Here is a 22,281-nt window from a genome sequence, read left to right as displayed (position 1 = left end):
CAGATTTCCAGTGGGATGGGAAATGCCTGTTCTGGAATAGGTTATGTGATAGATTTGTTTCTCCTTATTTTTTTCGTTTGCTTTTCAGTCTGAGTCTCTAAGGATAGCCTTATTCAGAAACACAAAATCTTTAAAGAATTCAAAGCAGATCTCAAAGTTCCCTTCTACCTTAATGCAGTTTAGACCTAGTCAAAGAAATAGGAGAGCCCCTAGAACCAGAGCCGCAGAGATATCCCCATCATCCCTGCCGGGGGGCCTGCAGCCTCTTTTTTAATACTTCAGAGGTGGTGAAGGGATACACCTGGTTAATACCAGGTGCCTTATTCTTAAGGCAACCAGTGCTAAAGAGGTTTTGTGTTAATATTGGCCTAATATGCCTCCTCATACTTTTCTTCTATTCTGTCTTGAGTTTTGCAAGTTTTCTCCTCTTTTTCCTGACTGTCCTTTATTTTTTTTTTTTAATTTAATGCAGCAAACATACTGAACACATGCTATGTGTATAACATCTTGCCAGGTGCTGTACTAGGTATATGGAAGATACATAGGATGGAAAAAAACACAGTCCCTGCATTCTGAAGCTTATGGCATATTAGGGAGTGAGAAGAACAGAGTGCACCAATATAAGTAACTAATAGACAAAATATAATTGCCAAGACTAGGCAGGAAAATATTTACAGGAAGCAAAAAGAAAGTAATGATAGTAGTATTCTTTCCTTGTCAGCTCAAAATCTCTATGAACCTATTCAGTAAACCTAAACACTCTCCCTGGGTACCCACGCGAGTCTCTCTTGGTTTCCCTCTCTCTTTAGAGTGCTGGTGGTAAGTAAGGGGTGTTCAGTTTCATAGAGTAGGTGTGGTAGAGAGTAAAATTTCTCCCTCTTCTGTCAGATATGGCTTTCTGGATCAGGTAAGCCCAAAGGGAAACATGCTGTCTGATTTACCAGTTACCTTTAAAGCTCAGGCAGTCACCCTTTCTTGCTTTTCCTTTTTAATTTCCTCATGATTGGTATTTAACTGTATTTTTCTCTTTTTTTCAGCCTGTGTTAGTGGCTTTTGAATTATAGGTCCTTTGCATGTAGGGAAGTTTCCATTTTCTTACAATACCAGGGTAAACTAAAAAGTACTCACTTTGGTCAGTGAGATTATATCTCTGAGGTTAAGAGGATTCTCTTCCACTCTTTCCTCCTACTACCTCACTCTTCCCCCCCTTTTACCTTACGTTGAGAACTACTTGACAATTTTGAATCATTGTTTTCTGCTTACTCTGAGCTTTGGTAAGAAATCTGTATACAAGATAGGAAGGAAGAAAGGATTCCTGTGAAGTAACTTTCTTAACAAATAGTCGTATCTTTACCAAGTAACACGGAGGATAAACTGTTGGTTGAAATTGGTCTATGGAACAGGACCTTGTAATAAAGCCGCTATCAGAAAGGTCACTTTTTGTCTTAGCAGTCTTGAGTACATAAGCTCCTACATGTAGAAATTGTCAAGGCCTGAATTCAGTTCATGCAAAGACAGTTCATGTATATGCTTTAGCACCAGTTCCTTAAGATTCTGTGATGCAGAGTTCTAGGGACCTGAGGTCATTGAATCCTGGACCCACAGTTATCTCATATGCTCCTCTGGTTCCAGCGGGATGGGTGGTGAGTTCCTTTTGCCATTTGGTATTAACCAGATAAGCCAAACAGCTATTCATCATTTACTTCTTAAAGAAAACCTTTTTTATTGTAAAATGAAACACAGATAAAGAAAACCACACAGACAAATCTATTAATGAATTATTATAAGGTCAATAGCCTTGTAACCGCTATCCAGGTCAAGAATTAGAACTTTTTCACCTACCCCAGAGCCCCTTCCTTTGCCACAGCCAATTATAACCACCTCTGTGCTCTCAAAAGTAACCATTACTTTCTTTTAATCACTTCCTTTGTTTCCTTATAGTTTTAATAGTAAATTATGTATATCTAAGCAAAATAGTGATACTCTAATTCTGTCATCTTTTTTCATTAAGTGAGCTACATCTACAAACACATGCTTTCCCACACTTACTGATTAATTAGAAAAGAAAGCTTGTTTCCTTTTATTTACCAGTTTTCAGTATAAACTATCATTCTTTGATGGTGACTAATTAGGTTTTTTTAAAGTGTCATTATTAACTACGATATCTAAACATTTTAGTTTCAAACATATGTTGTGGATTGTGATTATTACTTTTATTTTGATGCTTAAATTGCCCTGTTGTCGGCCAGTGGGAGAGCTTCTTAAAGGATTTATGAGTTTTTGTCAACCCTGTCTTTGGTAGTTTCCTTGCTATCTGATATAATAAGATTTTCTTGACTCATCTTGTGTATTTACTGCCTCAAACCTGGAATTTATAATTTTTTCCAAGAAATCTTTTTTTTTTTTTTTAAGTTGGAAATGATATTTCAAGACCAAAATATCTGTTGCTACAGATGCTTGTTACTATTGGGTTGGTCACTGTTTCTAGGTCTTTTCACTGGACAGAGCTGTGAAATAAGACTATATGCATCATAGCTTTTCATCATATATGTATAGTCGTACACGTTTATGATTGAAAGATATATACTTATATGATATATACATACTTATTATAAAAATTTTTAAAAATATATGTGTACATTTACAATTAAAATATAAAAATATATTGAGACTTTTGATTCAGAATCAGAATAACAGGGATTTTAGTTAACCTTTTCTGTAATTACATGTGTATCTCCTTTAATACTGGGTGTCCTAGTTCTCAGGGACATGGAATGTTGGAATTTGAATATCCCGTAATTACTTATTTGGTTTATCCCATATTACATTGCAGTCTCAGAATAACAGTACTAAAAATACTACTACTAATATGAGTACTGAAAGCGGGTAAAACTGCTCGGAATATTATCCCCATTTCCCTCCTCACTCCCATTAAGTAGTTGTTTTCTGTCTATACTGTTAGAGTATGTAGTCATTATATACTATCAGCCTTCCCATTTAACCTGCATAATTCCCCATTTAGACTTTGTTTTGTAGGTAAGTATATATTCAGTGCCTCCCACCAGTTCGTTTATTCCTAATCATTTCGGTTTTCTGGAAGCTTGTTCTCTAGATGTTTCCTTTTAGAAAGGGCTCATGGGAGTAGTATTTTCTGTATTTCTTGCATGTTGATAACAGTTTGTGTCCTTTATATTTGAAAGTCAGTTTGGCTGAATGTAAAATTGGTGGCTCACATTTTTTCTTTAAATATTTTAAAATTTTATGGCCTTGATGCCAGTATAATTTTCTTTCTTTTATTAGTTAGTTGCTCTTTTTGCCTAGATACCCAAAGGATTTTTTTTTCTTTTTTCACCTGTAATTTTACTGGAATATATCTTGGTGTTGGTTGTTCTATCTTAATATTCTCAAGTACAGTATATAAAGAAAAAAAATTTCAAACTATACATTATTTTTAAAGAAAACTATTTCAGTATAGTTTGGATAATATTTTTTTATTATTCCAATTCCTTTGTGTTTTTTCAGAGATTTATTCTCTGAATTTGCATATTGGTCTCTTGAATCATTTTTAAAACTTAAAAAAAAATGGGGCGCCTGGGTGGCGCAGTCGGTTGGGCGTCCGGCTTCAGCCAGGTCACGATCTCGTGGTCCGGGAGTTCGAGCCCCGCGTCGGGCTCTGGGCTGATGGCTCGGAGCCTGGAGCCTGTTCCCGATTCTGTGTCTCCCTCTCTCTCTGCCCCTCCCCCGTTCATGCTCTGTCTCTCTCTGTCCCAAAAATAAATAAACGTTGAAAAAAAAAAAATTTTTTTTAAAAACTTAAAAAAAATTAAGGTATAATTTACAGTAAAATAAAAATACTGTAAAATTCACTTTACTGTTGTACAGCTTTTAAAATAAATACACAGTTGTATAACCATGACCACAGTTACAATATGAGCTTTATCATCCCCAAAAAACTTCCCCTTTTTTAAGCAGACCTCCTGACTTCCAGCCCCTGGCAGCCACTGATCTAGATTTTTGTTTTTTTAATGACTTTAATTTTTAGAGCAGTTTTAGGTTCACAGCAAATTTGACAAAGTATAGTGCATGACTCCCTCCACCTCCTGACTATCAACATCCTCTACCAGAATGATGCATTTATTACAGTTGATGAACTTGCAGTGACATGTGATCACCCAAAAGTCCATACTTTACATTAGGGTTCACTCTTGGTGTTGTACATTTTACGGGTCTAGACAAATATATAATGGAGTGTATCCACCATTATGAGTCATAGAGAATATTTTTACTGCTCTAAAAGACTTTGGTGCACTGCCAATTCATCCTCCTTTCCCTCTCCTTGAACCCTGGCAACCTGTGATCTTTTTACTGCCTCCATAGTTTTGCCTTTTCCAGAATGTCACATAGTTGGAATCATATAGTATGTATGTAGCCTTAAAGATTGGCTTCTTTCACTTAATAATATGCATTTAAGTTCCTCCATGTCTTTTCATGGCTTGATAGTTCATTTCTTTTTAGTGCTAAATAATATTCCATTGTCTGGGTTTACTACAGTTTATTTATCCGTTCATCTACAGAAGGACATCTTTGTTGTTCCAAGTTTTGGCAGTTATGAATAAAGCTGCTATAAACATCCATGTGCAGGTTTTTGTGTGGATGTAAGTTTTCAACTCCTTTGGGTAAATGCCAGGGAGTACAATTGCTGGATCATATGGTAAGAATATGTTTAGTTTTGTAAGAAAGTGCTAAACTCTTCCAAAATGTCTATATCATTTCGCATTCCCACTAGCAATGAATGAGACTTCCTATTGCTCCACATCCTTTCCAGCATTTGATGTTGCCAGTGTTCTGGATGTTGACCATTCTAAATGGTATGTGTAGTGGTATCTCATTGTTACTATTTTTAATTTTCATTTCCCTGATGACATATGATTAAGAGCATAACTTTTCTTATGCTTATATGCTAAAAAAAATCTTTTAATGTTTATTTTTGAGAGAGAGAGTGAGCACTAGTCGGAGAGAGGCCGAGAGAGAGGGAGACAGAGGATCCGAAGTGGGGTCTCCACTCTCAGAACAGAGCCCAATGTGGGGCTTGAATTAATGAACCATGAGATCATGACCTGAGGCAAAGTTGGATGTTTAACTTAACTGAGCCACCTAGGTGCCCTCTTTTGCCCGTTTTTTTTTTTTTTAATTTTTTTTTTCAATGTTTATTTATTTTTGGGACAGAGAGAGACAGAGCATGAACGGGGGAGGGGTAGAGAGAGAGGGAGACACAGAATCGGAAACAGGCTCCAGGCTCTGAGCCATCAGCCCAGAGCCTGACGCGGGGCTCGAACTCACGGACTGCGAGATCGTGACCTGGCTGAAGTCGGACGCTTAACCGACTGCGCCACCCACGCGCCCCTGCCCAGTTTTAAATTGGGTTGTTTCCTTATTGTTGAGTTTTAAGAGTTCTTTGTGTATTTGATTGACAGTCCTTTACCAAATAGGTCTTTGCAAATGCCTTCTCCCGGTCTATGACCTGTTTTTTCATTCTCTTGACAGTGGCTTTCACAGAACAGAAGTTATTAATTCTAATGAAGTCCAGCTTATTATTTCTTTCATGGATTGTGCTTTTGGTGTTATAGCTAAAAAGTCATTGCAAACCCAAATCACAATAGATTTTCTTCTGTACTATCTTCCAGGATTTTTATGGTTTTGTGTTTTACATTTAAGTCTGTGATCCATTTTGAATTCATTTTTATAAAGAGTGTGACGTATCTACTTTTTTTTTTTTTTTTGCTTGTGGATATCCAGTTACTCCTGCGCATCTGTTGGAAAAACTTTTCTCCATTGTATTGTCTTTGTTCTTTTGTCAGAGATCAGTTGACTGTATGAATGTATTGGGGTTCTGTTGATCTGTCTATTCTTTTGCCGGTACCACACTGTCTTGATGATTGTAGCTTTAGAGTAAGTCTTGAAGGCAGCTAGCATCAATCCTCCAGCTTCTTCTCCTTCAATTTTGTGTTGATTATTTTGTGATCTTTTGCCTCTGCATGTAAGGCTTTAAAATTAGTTTGTCAACATCTACAAAATAACTTGCTGTACTTTCAGTTGAGATTGCATTGAATCTATAGGTCAAGTTGAGAAGAGCTGACATCTTGATAATATTTGGTCTTCCTATTGCTGAACATGGAATATCTACCATTTATTTAATTCTTTGATTTCTTGCATCAAAGTTTTAGTTTTCCTCATACAGGTCATGTGTATATTTTATTAGATCTGTACATAAGTACAGTAAAACCTTTGTGAGTAACTTGTTCTGTGAGTGTTCTGCAAGATGAACAAACATTTCTAATAAATTTTAACTTGATAAATGAGCAGTGGCTTGCAATATGAGTCCTTCGTGATGCTGAATCTCACATGATCACAACTGAGACAAGGGTTCTTGAAATTCACTGATATACGAATGCTTTGGATTATAAGCATGTTTCTGGAACAAATTATGCTCACAAATCAAGATTTTACTGTATTTCATTTTTGGGGTGCTAATGGTATTGCTGTTTTTAATGTCAAATTCCAATTGTTCATTGCTGGTGTATAACAAAACAATTGATTCTGAACCCTTAGTTCTTCATTTATTTGTGATTTTTAAAAATTTCCTCTTTTTGTAAAAGCATACTCTTTTTGTGGTTATTCATCATTAAGTTCTTGATAGTTTAGTTTTCCTTTACTGAGTTTTTCTAATTCTTATTTATGTTTTTTTTTTTTTATCATTTCTTAATGTCAAATTTTTAGCTCCGTTTGAAATTATAAGTAGTTTTTTGAGCATGTTTGTGGTATGCTTTCCTTGTCCATAGGGAGTTTAGTTATTCTGGTAACTTTTAAAAAAACTTAATAGCTTCTATGAGATTTGACCATATAACTTTTCTGTTCATTTTTATTTAAACTTCATTTTTCTGAACTTTTAGAAGGTGTAATTCAGGATTGTTTTTCTAACTTTAGAGCTTCCTCTTCTGGTTTTTGCAGAGTGAAACTTCCTGATTCTGTTCCCTGCTCTCATTTTTAGAGAGTGTCCGTGTCCCCCCTGCCCCCCCCCCCCAGTGGGGGGCCTTGGCTGGCCAGTTTTTGGAATTCCTGGGGTCCAGACTGCTTTTTTGACTTATTGTGGACACTTTGCTCTCATAATTGAGTTGCACTAAACTCCTCCCAGCTGTGATGATGTTCTCAGCTAGATGCTTCCAGTGGATACTAGCTGGTTTCTCTCTTTTCAGTTCTTTTAGTTGGGCTTAAATCTGTTGTCATGTGATTTATTTTCCATTTTCATAATCTTTTTTTGTTGCCTTTTTCATTTTGAATTAACTCAGTATTTTTTGTAAAATTGCATTTTATCTCCTTGTTGACTAGTAAGCTATAATTCTTTGTTTAATAATGTCTAATTCTTTAGGGTTAATAATATAAAGTATATCAAGTTATATTCTATTACTTCATATTTAGTATGAGAGTTTTAACAGTCTACTTGTTTCTTTTCTCCTGGTGTTTGTGCTGTTGCTGTCATATATTTTCCTTATATGTGTTATAAATCTCACAATATATTGTTATTTTTGCTTTAAACACTGAAGTATTAGGAAAAGTTGTTTTTATTTACCCATGTACTTACTATTTCCAGTGTTCTTGATTCTTTGTGTATAGGCAAGTTTTTTTCTGTTCTCATTTTCTGTCTGATTGAAGGACTTCCCCTTAGTATTTCCTGTGGTGAAGGTATGCTTGCTGGTTTGTTCAGGTTTCATGTTTGAAAAGTCTTTTTATTTTGCCTTCTTTTTTGTAAGATAATTTTTCTGGGTATAGAATTCTGGGTTAACAGTTTTCATCTTGAAGTACTTCAAAGATCCTGTTCCATCTTTGTGCTTGCATTGTTTTTGATGAGCAGTCTGCTGTTGTTCTTACCCTTGCCTCTTTTATGTATGTCCCTTTTCTGTGGCTGCTTTAAGATTTTTTCTTTATTACTGGTTTTAAGCAATGTGATTATGATGTATTTTGGTGTCTTTTTTTTTTTCTTGTGCTTAGGTTTTGTTGAACCTCTTGGATCTGTAGGTTAATAGTTTTCAGAAAATTTGAAAGAGTTTAGGCTACTCTTTAAGTAATTTTTTATATTCTTCCCTCCACTCCCCACCTTTTTTGGAATACAGTTACAGTTAAACCTTGGTTTGTGAGTATAATTCGTTCCAGAAACATTCATGTAATCCAAAGAAAGCACTTGTCTATCAAAGCAAATTTCCACATAAGAAATAATGGAAACTCAGATGATTTGTTCCACAACCAAAAATATGCATATAAAAATGATTACAATACTGTAATATAATACAAAATAATAAAGAAAATACAAAATTATAAAGAAAAATAAACAAATTAACCTGCACTTACCTTTGAAAACCTTCATGACTGATGTGAGGTAGATGAGAGAGGAGGGTTATTGTGTAGGACGACTTCCAGTATCCCTAACGGAATCACTGTTACTCATTGGCTCAATGGAATCTTTTTCTTTTGGTGCAGCTTTAACAAGGAACCTATCCAATGACACTTGGCTTTTGTCATTGAGGATTTCTCAGAAATGGAATATTGTATTATTGTGAAACAGATTCATCACTTGCACTGCCACAGCCTTATTCAGGTGGTGCTTTTTTACAAAATTTTGGACTGTTTCCCACATTTTACACATCTCCCTAATCTCATTTGAAGTGAGGGATTCCTCCGCCTTTTCTCCTCCTTCTCTACAGATGAGATGTACATGTAGACTTCTTACAAAATCTTTCAATTTCGGCCACCCTCATACCTCATTCATGCTTCTGGATGATTTGCTTTTTTTTGTTTTAAATGTTTATTTCTGAGACAGAGACAGAGCATGAGTGGGGGAGGGGCAGAGAGAGAGGGAGACACAGAATCAGAAGCAGGCTCCAGGCTCTGAGCTGTCAGCACAGAACCTGATGTGGGGCTCGAACTCACAAACCGTGAGATCATGACCTGAGCTGAAGTTGGTCGCTCAACCAGCTGAGCCACCCAAGGCGTCCCTCCATGATGTTCTTCTTAACTTCCACTGAATCATTTCCTTCTTACAGCCTTTCTTTTCAACCTTTTTCTGCATGGGAGCCATTGTATGTGCTCTCATGGATGTTTACTACAGTGCAGTATTAATAAACTCTTGTTATATACTGTAGTTAATGTAACTGGCAGTAAGACAGAGGAAAGGGTCCCTGCAGGCAGCCTGACCTAGAATGAAGCAAAGAATTCCTAAGCTTACTCTTTTGTGGAAAAGGACTGTCCATAGGTGCTTTGAAGTGACAAAAAATACACTAGTGCCCTTCCAACATTCTAAAAGAAATCACTGATTTCTGCAAGCACCACAACCATGGGAGAGGATCACCCACAATCCTGCAATGAGAGAGAGAAAGAACCATTGGCTCAGTTGTGATCATGTGACGTTCAGCATCATATACTACTCTTATTGCAAGACATGGCTCGTTTTTCAAGTTAAAATGTGCTAGAAATGTTTGCTCATCGGTGCACCTGGGTGGCTCAGTCAGTTAAGTACCTGACTTCGGCTAGGTCATGAACTTGTGGTTCATGAGTTTGGGCCCCATGTCAGGCTCTGTGCTGATAGCTCAGATCCTGGAGCCCGCTTTGGATTCTGTCTCTCCCTCTTTCTCTCTCCCCTCTCCCACTCATGCTCTGTCTCTCTTCTCTCTCAAAAAATGAATAAACATTAAAAAAAATTTTTTTTAAAAGAAATGTTTACTTGTGGAACACTAAGAGAAGAAGTTACTCAGAATCCAAGGTTTTACTGTACTTGTATCTTGAAGTTGCCTTATAGCTCACTAATCCTGTTTATTAGTTTGTTCCTTTTTTTTCTTTTAGACAGTTTTTATTGCTGTCTTTGATTTCATTAATTTTTACAATATCTAATTTGCTGTTAATCTCATCCAGTAATAGTGTATTTTTCATAACTAGAAGTTAAAAGTGTGTTTTTTTTTTTTAATCTTCCATGCCTTTACTTAACATTTTGCCTCTACTTTTTTGAGGGTATGTAACACAGTTAAAATAACTTTTAATGTCCTTATTTGCTAATTCTGTCTTTTTAGATAGATTGGATTGGTTATGATTCCTTTTCACTTTCCCTCTACCCATTGCTCTTTTTCTTTCTCTCCTTTTGCATGTCTGGTAATTTTGTATTAGTCACATTGCATTGTGCATTTTACTTTTTTGGGTGCTTGATGGTTTTGTACTCCTATAAATACTCCTGAGCTTTGTTCTGGGATGCAGTTGAATTATTTGGAAACAGTTTGATTTTTCTCAAGATCTGCTTTAAGTACTACCTTTCTAAATTGTCTGAATTATGAAATTTTCCATCTGATGGGAACACAAACTATTCCTGGTCCTGTGTGATCTATCTAAGGTTTGTTTCCTCTGCCCTTTTCTGTTTGTCCTCCCCCATCTCTGGTCTCAGATTCTGTTCATATGCATTTGCCGATCATTACTCAGCTGAAGACTCAGGAGGATCTTCAGATCTTTAGAGCTTTCTATCTGTGTAGCTCTCTCTGGCACTTTGCCCTGTGAACTGTAGCCACCTTGATGTCCCTGGACTGACAGCTTCATCTCAATTCACATAGACCACCAGACTCCACTTGGGTTCCATCTCCCCACACCACTCTAAGGAAGCCGTCCAGGCACAACTGTCACAAAGGCTCACCTTGTCTATGTCCCATCTGTCAATGATTATTGTCCCATGCTACTTGATGTCTGATGTCTGAAACTCAATTTTTCATATATTTGTTTGGTTTTTAGTTGTTTTATTTAGGAGGGTAAATGTAGGTATGTGTCACTCTTTCTTGCCTAAAATGCAAGTCCATCATAGGTTTTTTTTTTTTTTTTCAATGTTTGTTTATTTTTGAGACAGTGCAAGTGGGACAGAGGCTCCAAAGTGGGCTCTGTGCTGACAGCAGGGAGTCTGATGTAGGGCTCAGAGCCATGAACTGCAAGGTTATGACCTGAGCTGAAGTTGATTGCTCAACCAGCCAAGCCCCCCGGTGCCCCCATCATAGTTTTTTTTTTTTTAAGATTGTGTCTGATAACTCCAATATCCAAATCTCCTGGGAGTTCTGTTTTGCTTTTTTTATTTTTCTTTTGGTTTTCAATACTTTGGTAATTTTCTTTTTTCTTTCTTTCTTCCTTTCCTTTCCTTTCCTTTCCTTTCCTTTCCTTTCCTTTCCTTCTCTCTCTCTTTCAGAAAGAGGGAGAGAGTGTGCCTATGCACATGAGCGGGGAAGGGGCAGAGAGCGAATCTTAAGGAGGCTCCACGTGAATCCTGCTGCAGAGCTTGATCTCATAGCTGTGAGATCATGACCTGAGCCAAAATGAAGAGTCAGACACTTACTTGAGCCACCCAGTCACCCCACTTTGGTGATTTTCATTGAGTTCTGGAAATTGTATGAAATGGTAGAATAATTTGATAGTCTGGATGGTGTTCTTTTTCCTTACGGGTGGATTTACTTTTGTCCTTGGGCAGGTAGTCACGGTAGGAGCAGCTGACCATAATCTAATCAAGGATTTATCTCCTTTTGTGTGGTGTTCATTGGGTTGGCTTATTGCAGGTCATACTTACTACATTTATAGATCTTCTTTTTTTTTTTTAAGTTTATTTATTTATTTTTGAGAGGAAGTATGAGCATGAGCAGGGGAGGGGCAGAAAGAGATAGCAGGAGAGAGAGAGTCCCAAGCAGGCTCTGCGCTGTCAGCATGGGAGCCCTATGCGGGGCTTGAACTCACAAATTGTGAGATCATGACCTGAGCTTAACCAACTGAGCCATCCAGGCACCCCCCTTCCCTCCCCCGCCCCCCACCACCACCATTTATAGATCCTAACTAGAATCTTGATGATTTAGCAGGGTCTTCTGTGATGGTTCCCGAATTCCTGTGTTGTTTCCCCAGCGGTGGAAGAGGGATTAAAGCTTTGCTTAGCACCTCAGCCTCTCTGCTTTCGCCTCATCTACTTGCCTTAGCTGCTTGTGATTCTGCATATTTTGCCAAAGGTAATGTGGGACCTCTCCTACCTGGTACTTCTCTTCTGAGCTCTTTGTCTCTCATCTCTTTGCTGCCTTGGTAGTTCTCTGGTGCTTTCAAATTCATTTTTGTGTTTTGTACCCAGTTTTCATCTAGTTTTTCTTTCCTTCAGTAGGGTGGTTGGTCAACAGCAAATTATTTTGTTGTTACAGGAAGCTGAAATTCAGATATATACAAATTTTTAAATTCTACGTAAAGAATCTGCAGATAACAAACAACTTTCATGTTCCTCTTGTTCTTCCATTGTGTTGTGGCAGCACTGTGACTGCCTGCTTTTGAGGTACATCTGTAGCCCAGAACAGGTACTTGTTCCAGGCCCTTGAGGCGGCAGTGCAGGTAGGGAGAGATATACTGACCAGAGTCACACTAAGGAACCTTCCAGGATATAGGAACTTAGGTCTGGACTCCTTGGGAGTCTTTTTTTTTTTTTTTTTTTTTTTTAAACTTTCAAGACTGCATGTGTCTCTAGGAGGTAGGCCTGGTCTGGCCTTTTCACTTCGCATACTTGGGGAAGCCTGTGACTCAGGACATCCACTTCTAAGAATCTGTCCAGACTCCCGGTTGGGGTGATCTCTCCAGTCCTAGACATCATGCTCTGGCGACTAAGTGTATGCTGACTCACCACTGCTACCATCTGCCCCGGGCCTTTCCTCCTCATTCTTCAAGCCCACAATACAGCTGGCATATTGGGTGTTGTTTCTCGATAGATTTCTAGCCAAGGATATATGTGGTTCAGAAGTATTGTTGCTATAGTTCTGGTGATCTGGATTTTCTTCTGAGTCTTTGGCTCTTTTGAAAATATCACTGGGAACTTACATGTATTCAGTTGCACCTTTAAGGATATCAGCTTTGCTGTGCTTCCTGCTCTGGGGAAGAAATAGCACAAGTGCCTTCAGTTTGGCAAAACCAAAGTTCAGATTTTTTTATCCACTCATACTCTTTGGTGTTGGCCACGTGCTCCTGCTCCAGCACCAGTTGGAGGTAACCACTTGAACTGGCAGATGGTGGCCAGCTAGGGCAGCGGCTCAGACTGCTCCCACAGCATGTCCTCCAGCACCTTTGCCTGCTGGGCACCCAGGAGAGTGGGTGCAGGGGCCATGGAGGGCGGGGGGTCCTCCTTGGTAGTTCTTAAATGATCTATAAATCAGGTGCCTTTAGCTGTAGGGTCACACATTAGCCTTTTCTAGTTTGTGACATTTTCTGACATTTTGAAGGCTTCCGTTGAGTTTGAGTCTAGTTTGAGTAAGCTTTCTTCATGTTTTTCCATGAAGAGTGGTAGACCATGTTGCTCAAATTCTGGATCAGGTTCTTCTGATTTTCTTTTTTACAAATTTTTTAAAATTAACATCCAAGTTAGCGTATAGTGCAACAGTGATTTCCAGAGTAGATTCCTTAATGCCCCATACCCATTTAGCCCACATCCCCCCTCCCACAAACCCTCTAGTAACCGTCTGTTCTCCATATTTAAGAGTCTTTTATGTTTTCTCCCCCTCCCTGTTTTTATATTACTTTTGCTTCCCTTCCCTTGTGTTCATCTGTTTTGTATCTTAAACTCCTCATGAGTGAAGTCCTATGATATTTGTCTTTCTCTGACTAATTTCATTTAGCATAGTACCCTATAGTTCCATCCACGTAGTTGCAAATACTGCTGTACTGTATTTGCAAATATATATATAAATATAGCAAGATTTCATTCTTTTTGATTGCTGAGTAATACTCCATTTGTGTGTGTGTGTGTGTGTGTGTGTGTGTGTGTGTGTGTGTGTACACATACATACCTACACACACAGACACATACATCTTCTTTATCCATTCATCCATCGATGAACATTTGGGCTCTTTCCATACTTTGGCTATTGTTGATCATGCTGCTAGAAACATTGGGGTGCATATGTCCCTTTGAAACAGCACACCTGTATCCCTTGGATAAATACCTAGTAGTGCAATTGCTGGATTGTAGGGTAGTTCTATTTTTAATTTTTTGAGGAACCTTCATATTGTTTTCCAGAGTGGCTGCACCAGTTTGCATTCCCACCAGCAGTACAAAAGAGATCCTCTTTCTCCACATCCTCGCTAACATCTGTTGTTGCCTGAGTTGTTAATGTGAGCCATTCTGACAGGTGTGAGGTGGGATCTCACTGTGGTTTTGATTTGTATTTCCCTAATGATGAGTGATGTTGAACATTTTTTCATGTGTCAGTTGGCCATCTGGATGTCTTCTTTGGAGAAGTGTCTCTTCATGTCTTTTGCCAATTTCTTCACTGGATTATTTGTTTTTTGGGTGTTGAGTGTGATAAGTTCTTTATAGATTTTGGATACTAACCCTTTATCTGATATGTCATTTGCAAATATCTTCTCCCATTCTGTCGGTTGCCTTTCCATTTTGCTGATTGTTTCCTTTGCTGTGCAGAAGCCTTTTATTTTGATGTGGTCCCAATAGTTCATTTTTGCTTCTGTTTCCCTTGCCTCCGGAGACGTGTTGAGTAAGAAATTGCTGCAGCAAAGATCAAAGAGACTTTTGCCTGCTTTCTCCTCGAGGATTTTGATGGCTTCCTGTCTTACATTGAGGTCTTTCATCCATTTTGAGTTTATTTTTGTGTATGGGGAAGAAAGTGGTCCAGGTTCATTTTTCTCCATGTCACTGGCCAGCTTTCCCACCACCACTTACTGAAGAGACTGTCTATCCATTGGATATTCTTTCCTGCTTTGTCAAAGATTAGTTGGCCATATGTTTGTGAGTCTATTTTTGGGTTCTGTATTCTGTTCCATTGGTCTGAGTGCCTGTTTTTGTGCCAGTATGATTTTTTTTTTAATGTTTATTTTTGAGAGAGAGAGAGAGAGAGAGAGAGAGAGAGAGAGAAAGCATGCATGAGTGAGGGTGGGGGGCAGAGAGAGAGGGAACAGAGGATCCAAAGCAGGCTCTGCACTGACAGCAGAGAGAGCCTGGCATGGGGCTCGAACTCATGAACTGTTAGATCATGACCTGAGCTGAAGTTGGACGCTTTATTGACAAAGCCACCTAGGCGTCCCAAGTTCTTCTGAATTTTTTAAAGATAGTACTACATTTAGCTCTTTTTGGTAATTGTGGTAAGTGTAACTCCAGAGTCAAGTAGCTTTCAGAATGTTAACAGCTTGTGCAGCTGTCCACCCTCTCGGTGACCCTGATGTCTACTCTAGGGAAGTCTAGAGTGGGGACAGGTAAACAAGAGAGGGGGGGAAACTCAAGTGGAGGCAGGACATGCACAATACTAGTTTTGAGGCCATCACTAACTTACTGGAAATCACTTACATGTTATTCATTTACTCTGAGACTTCTGATGTGGAAGGTGATGAGACATAAGGTTTCAGGAATCTTACAGGCTATAGAAGACTCCCACAAGAAGATAATTATAAAACCATGATAAATACAGGACAGAAAGCTTGACCTATTATATTATCTTTTCTTTAAGACGGTCTTAGCCAGCTTGGCAGGATCAGGGAAAACATCCTAGAATAGCTGACTACTGAGTTAATGATATTAGCCAGGAGAAAGTGGAGTTAAGGACATCACAGGAAAAGGGGACATGGAGAATATAAAGTATACGGTGGAAGTCTCCCTTTCATCCCCCTTTTCCCGTTATACCTCCCAGCATGCACACACGTATGCATTCATACACAGGGTTATTAGTTTCTTTTATACACCTCTGGAGTCCTTCCATACATATGTAAATACAAATATAGTTTCTTATTCCACACCGTATTTAAAAAACATTTTTTTTAATGTGTATTCATTAAATATCTCTCAGAGAGAGATAGAACATGAGCAGGGGAGGGGCATAGAGAGAGGGAGACACAGAATCTGAAGCAGGCTCCAGGCTCTGAGCTGTCAGCACAGAGCCCAACGCAGAGTTCGAACCTACAAACTGTTTAACTGACTGAGCCACCCAGGCGCCCCTCTAGAACCTACAAACTGTAAGATCATGACCTGAACTGAAGTCAGGACACTTAACCAACCGAGCCACCCAGGTGCCCCTACACCTTATTTTTAATTCAAAAGATAGTATATTATGTACAAATTTCTGCACTTTGCTTTTTTTCCCATGTAACATTGTACTGTGGAGAGATTCTAAATAATAGATAGTTCTCTTATCACTGTAATTTTTCCTCCCTCCTTCCCTCTCCCTCCTTCCCTCCTTCCCTCTCCCTCCTTCCCTCTCCCTCCTTCCCTCTCCCTCCTTCCCTCTCCCTTCCCATTTTCGAGAGAGAGAAAGAAAGAATCTCAAATAGGTTCCATGTGTGTAGCCCGATGAAGGGCTCAAGGCACCCCTGTAACTTATTTAAGTAGTACTATATTGATGTTCAGTGTATGACAAACCACTGCTACAGTGAATAACCTTGTAGATTGTTTTGCATCCTTTCTAATGTATATGTAGGTCAAAAGGGTGTATGTGTTTATAATTTTGACAGATGATAGTTGGCAACTTTTTTCAATAATGAAATTCAGAATCAACTTATCTGGTCCTGGCATTTTTATCATGATCATGTTGTTTTATAAATTAGGGTGATTTGTAGGATACTTTTTTTTTTTTTTTAATGTTTGCTTATTTTTGAGAGAGAAAGAGAGCACAAGCAGGGAGGGGCAGAAAGAGAGGGAGACACAGAATCCGAAGCAGGCTCCAGGCTCTGAGCTATCAGTGCAGTGCCCAATGTAGGTCTCAAACTCACAAACTGTAATATGACCTGAAGTCAGATGCTTAATCAACTTAGCCACCCAGGCTTCCCTATAGGATGTCTTTCCATTTGTTTTTTTGTAGAAGTCCTATATACTTCTTGGTAGATTTATTCATAGGTATTTTACCTTCTGGTTCTTCTTATGAATAGAATCTTCTGTTACTTTTTCATCTAATTATTGTATACATGCAAATTGTTTTGCATATGTTATTTTGTGCTTTGTTCTCTGTTATGCTATAAACTTTTTTATGTAACTGTTTTATTGAGATATAATTCACATATCCTATAATTCATTAAAGTGCACAGTCAGTGGGTTTTCGTTTATTCACAGGTGTGCAACCATTATCACATTCACTTTTAAAACATTTTTAGCACCCCAAAAGAAACCTTATACTCATTAGCAGTCACTTCCCATTTCCTTCTGGTCCCCTAGCCCTAGGTAGCCAGTAGTTTATTTTCTACATCTATAGATTTGCCTGTTCCAAACATTTTCTTGTGGTCTTTGTGACTGCCTTCTTAATACTTAGGATAATGTTTTCAAGATTCATCCATGTTGTAGCATGTGTTAGTACTTCATTCCTTTTAGTGGCTGAATAATGTTCCATGTGTGGATATCACACATGGAATTCTATTGTATTTATTTATCTGTGTAAAAACACACTCCTGTGTGTCTTGTCTACTCAGTACTCTACTACAATACTACTTTACTTCAACACTGGATGTGCCGGTTTTCTACACTTAAAGCAATTCTGTGACACCACCTCAGCTGGGTGTCCTATAATTGAACTCAATTCTGACACTAGTGTCGGGTACCACAAGTTAAGGGTTCAGTCCCATGGAACTGCTCCCCTCAACTTCAGACACTGGTCACAAGTCCAGGTTATCTTGTGCTTTCAGTTGAGGAGCTACAAATCCAGAGGTTCCCAGGATCATCCTCTCCTTGGGTTTAATTAATTTGCTATTATCAGCTCACAGAACCAGGAGAAGAGTTTACTTACTAGATTACTGGCTTATTATAAAACCTCAGGAACAGCCAATGGAAGAGATCCCATAGAGCAAGGTGTAGGGAACAGGTAAGAAACTTCCATGCTCTTTCCAGACCCCTCACCTTCCCCATACCTCCCTGTGTTCCCTACTCTTGAAAGCTCAGAACTCCATAGTTAACAGATTCCCTCAGAGGCTTCATTAGGCACGGTTGATTAAATCTGGTGATTGATACAACTTCTCCCCCCTCTCTTCTCCCTGGTGGTTGGGGGTGGGGGCTGGTGGGGACTGAAAATTTCAATTCTCTAATCCTGCTTGGTGTCCCTGGCAACAAGTCCCCATTTATGGGGGCATTAAAAAAGTCACCTCATTTAAGGTTAAACTCTGGTGTCCTTGAAAGGAGCACCTGTAATAAAAGACACCTTTACTGTTTTAATCACTTCAGAAATTCCAAGGATTTTAGGAGCTCCATTCTGGAAACAGAGATGAAGATCAAATGTATATTTTTTGTTATAAATCAAAGCATCACAGATTGTTTCTACTTTTTGGCTCTAAGAATAATACTGCTGTGAACATTTGTGTACAAGTTTCTTTGTAGGCATTTTCATTTCTGTCAGGTAGGTACTTAGGAGTGGAATTACTAGATCATATGGTAAATGTTTAACTTTTTGAGTAACTGCCAGACTGTTCTGAAAGTTTCTGCATCATTCTACATTCTAAACCACCTTGTACAAGGGTTACAATTTCTCCACTCCTTGGCAACAATTGTTACATATGTCTTTGGGATTTAGCCATCGTAGTGGGCATGAAAGAAGCATTGTGGCTTTGATTAGGGTTTCCTTGATGGTTCATGAAATCGAGCATCTTTGCCTGTATTTATTGACCATTTACTTATCTTCCTTGGAGATGATACAAGCTTTTGATAGAAAAAGTATGTAATGAGTGGATGGGGGAAATGTACAATGATGGTCTATTTCACTTTCATCGTAGGCAATCAAGTTTAAAAGCAAAACATGCAGTTAAAACTAAGATTTGTAACCTTTAATGTTTTTAGAATCTCTGTTAATCTTAGATCAGTTTTAGAAAATCTTTTATAGCAAACAAAAGTTCTATGGTTCCATCATTTTTTAATTTTTTTCTTTTTTTTTTTTTTAATCACATTAAGGAATCATGTATAGTTTAATTTTGTTTCCTGTTTTTTTTTTTTTTTAATATTAACACGAATGTGATATAATGGTAGTTACACCAGGTGATGGGATTTGGTATTTTTAAACAGTGTTGAATTATATAATAAGCATGTTCATTTAAAAATAAATTTATTAGGGGCGCCTGGGTGGCTCGGTTGAGCGACCAACTTCGGCTCAGGTCATGATCTCACGGTTTGTGAGTTTGAGCCCTGCATCGGGCTCTGTGCTGACAGCTCAGAACCTGGAGCTTGCTTCTGATTCTGTATCTCCCTCTCTCTCTGCCCCTCCCCCACTCATGCTCTGTCTCTCTCTGTCTCAGGAATAAATAAACGTTAAAAAAATTTTTTTAAATAATAATAAAAATAAATTTATTAACAGGGCACCTAGCTGCCTCAGTCATTTGACTCTTGATCTTGAAGTTGTGAGTTCAAGCCCCATGTTGGGTGTGGAGATTACTTAAAAATAAAATCTTTAAAAAATGAAGTTAGAAAAGTGCAAAAGGTGTAACCGGTTCGGATGTTACTGACTGAGCTTCGCAACAAACATTTCCTTTTATTAAGGTCAGTTAACCAGATGGTGGAGCTCCTTAGTGGTAGAGCACAGACTATTGTGAGTCCCCTTACCTGAGTTCAGCCCTTTCTTCATCTGCATCACACCACCTCCACTGTCATTCTGTTTTGAGCCTGATATTCTCACCTTTCTTCTTTTGCCTTTTTTCTAATACTCGCCTCAGTCTTTGCATTCTCAGGTTCTAGGCTTTTTACCTCCAGGCCTAATCTTCTTTTACTTAAACTAGATCTCTTTAATTTGAACAAGCGACATTCTTTCCTTGCATTTAAGACCTGAATTCTTTCCCAGCAAAGTTTGATGAGGGTACCTTTGCAGATGTGTTTTCCTTCACGGATTGAAACTTCCATTTGTTAACTCACATGCCCTGTTAAGGCCGTTTCCTTCCCCATCAACTTTGCTATTTTTAAATTAAGCACTATCAATGGATTTAATCTGCCAAATGTTCTCCTTAGTGCCCTTCATGTAATTTAATCGGGTCTCTCTTCTTCTTCTTAATCCAATTTGCCATTCTCACAGCACAGTCCTCTTCCTTTTGTGAAGTTTACCTTACCGTGACCCCGAAATCCTGGTCTTTAACTTCATCAGGAGTTGTGAGTGGGGAAAATTTCAAATGGCCACCATTTCCAGTTACAGTGGATTCTTGTTATTCACAGTAGTTATGTTCTATATATGGTCACCTTGAGCACGGAATTAGCAAGTACTGAAGCATTGCTCCGAAAGGAGATACATGGTTAGGTTCCTGTGAACCACTAGTCACAACACTTTTCATCAACTAGTCAATACATAAGCTTGTTTTATGTGTGTTTATGTTTAAAGACACCTTATTTAATGTATATTGTCAACTCATTAACCTTGAACTCTTGGACACTAACGAATGCCTGAGGGAAACTTAGCTCAAACACTAGACACCTCACAGCCTTGCAGCTGGCATTTCAGCCCCATGCTTTGGGGCCATTTAAAACCTCAAATTCACCCACAAAAAGCACAAATACGCAAAAAACAAATGTGCAAAAACAAATATAGCACTAAATTATGAAGAAGACACTTGTTCACATTGTGAAAAGTGGAGCAAGAAGCCAGAGTGTTACCTTGTTGGACCTCATCTGGGAACTGTTCTGGGTGACTACAGTTTTTTGCTTCTCTGTGCATGTTTGTGAATGAGTGTAACAGAAATACAAGAATTGCATTTGGAGTTACAAGTAAACTGGAGGGGATAGGGGAATTCACAGATACAGAATCTGGGAATAATGGAGATAAATATAATTCCCTTTTCTTCTAAAATGTCAGTTTTAAAGATTCAAGTCAAGATGTTTTCTTCCTTGCTTTCTCTAAATCTGCAAATGTAGAGGTAGCAATTTTGATTTCTTCATAGGGATGTTAATTATACCTGGTCCCTAGAGTTTGCTAATCGCCCCTCTGATTTGAGGGAACACTAGTTAGATTCCCCCTGTCTCTTAGTATGTAACAAATAAAGGATTCTGGATATGTTAGAATGAAATTACTTCTCAAAACACAGCTCTTAATTTAGGTCAGGATAATCTCAGCATTTCTCAAGTCACAAAGCTGCTTAAAATTGAATGCACATTTTTGGATGCAGAGGAATATGTACAATTTTATGGAGAAGTAAATAGATATCCTCAGAATTTCAAAAGGTGACTCTCTTTTATTCTCAAAAATTAGGAACCTTAATTTCTTAGGTTACATAGTTCTACCAGTAGAGTTTTAATCTAATTGAGGAATTGTGATGGGGCAAAGGATATTCACATTTAAAATTTTTAGTAGCTATTTCAGGATTGATTTCAAAATATAGTTGTGTTTTTCCCCATAATTAATGAAGGTGTCTCAACCCTCTTAGCCTTGTGAATATTGGATACTAATCTTATTTTGTTATTTGCATAAGTAGAAGTGAATACTTTGTTTAAATTTGCATATGTTTTATTATTGAAATAAACATTTTTTTTATAACTAACCCTTTTTTCTTGAGGACTTTATATTTACTGTTCTGTCCCCACACCAACTTACTAGTCACTGAAAGTTGACCGAATAAATGAATGTCATCTCTCTCTCTCTCTCTTTGTTTTTTTTTTTTTTTAAGAGAGAGAGCGGGCACTCATGCAGGGAGTGGCTGAGGGAGAGGGATAGAATCTGAAGCAGACTCCATGTCCAGCGTGGAGCCCTATGCAGATCTGTGCACGGAGCCTTATGTGGGGCTCAGTCTCACAACCACGAGATCATGACCTGGGCCGAAATCAAGAGTTAGATGCTTACCTGACTGAGCCACCTGGGTGTCCCTGAATATTATCTCTTTGGCTGCTGTACTTGTTGGCATCTCCACATTAGAGAGGTTTTAAATTTTAATGTACTCAAACCTGACAGTTTTTGGAATCTTGGGTTTGAGTTATTTTTAGAAATAATCTCTTCCATTACTTTTCTGGTTTTTTGGCATTTAGAAATTTATTTGTGTTACTTATCTGTGTATGGTAGAGATCTGATTCCTCCTTTCCCTCTCCCTTAAATCTTGTATGATTGATTTATTTAATACATGACTCCTTATACTTGATTAAAATTTTTTTTTAATGTTCATTTTTGAGAGAGAGACAGGAGTGGGGGCGGAGAGACAGGAATAGAGAGAGAATCCCAAGCAGGCCCTGCACTGTCAGTGCAGAGTCCAGTGCAGAGTCTGAACCCACAAACCATGAGATCATGACCTGAGCCAAAATGAAGAGTTGGATGCTTA

General features: G+C 38.3%; 2 protein-coding genes across 4 annotated transcripts in view; one reads left to right on the top strand and one right to left on the bottom strand.

Annotated features, from left to right (window-relative positions):
• CNOT6 (CCR4-NOT transcription complex subunit 6) overlaps positions 1-22,281 on the top strand; it is a 74,077-nt gene that overhangs the window by 23,434 nt on the left and 28,362 nt on the right. Inside the window, exon 1 of one of the 3 annotated variants that reach the window (XM_047866541.1) lies at positions 18,622-18,718. The exons of the other annotated variants lie outside the window; for them this stretch is intronic. Coding sequence (XP_047722497.1) covers positions 18,631-18,718 — 88 coding nt within the window. The 5' untranslated portion in view covers positions 18,622-18,630. Of the gene's footprint in view, positions 1-18,621; positions 18,719-22,281 lie in introns of those variants that run through there. 3 annotated transcript variants of the gene reach the window in all.
• FIGLA (folliculogenesis specific bHLH transcription factor) lies at positions 12,533-13,192 on the bottom strand. Its single transcript, XM_053447888.1, is given in 4 exon segments — positions 12,533-12,697; positions 12,699-13,016; positions 13,018-13,072; positions 13,074-13,192. Coding segments are annotated over 4 exon segments (657 nt in total).

Source organism: Prionailurus viverrinus, chromosome A1 (assembly GCF_022837055.1).
Source record: "Prionailurus viverrinus isolate Anna chromosome A1, UM_Priviv_1.0, whole genome shotgun sequence".
NCBI lineage: Eukaryota > Metazoa > Chordata > Mammalia > Carnivora > Felidae > Prionailurus > Prionailurus viverrinus.
The sequence above is the reverse complement of the archived record's forward strand: the minus strand, read 5'-3'. Positions and strand labels throughout refer to the sequence as shown.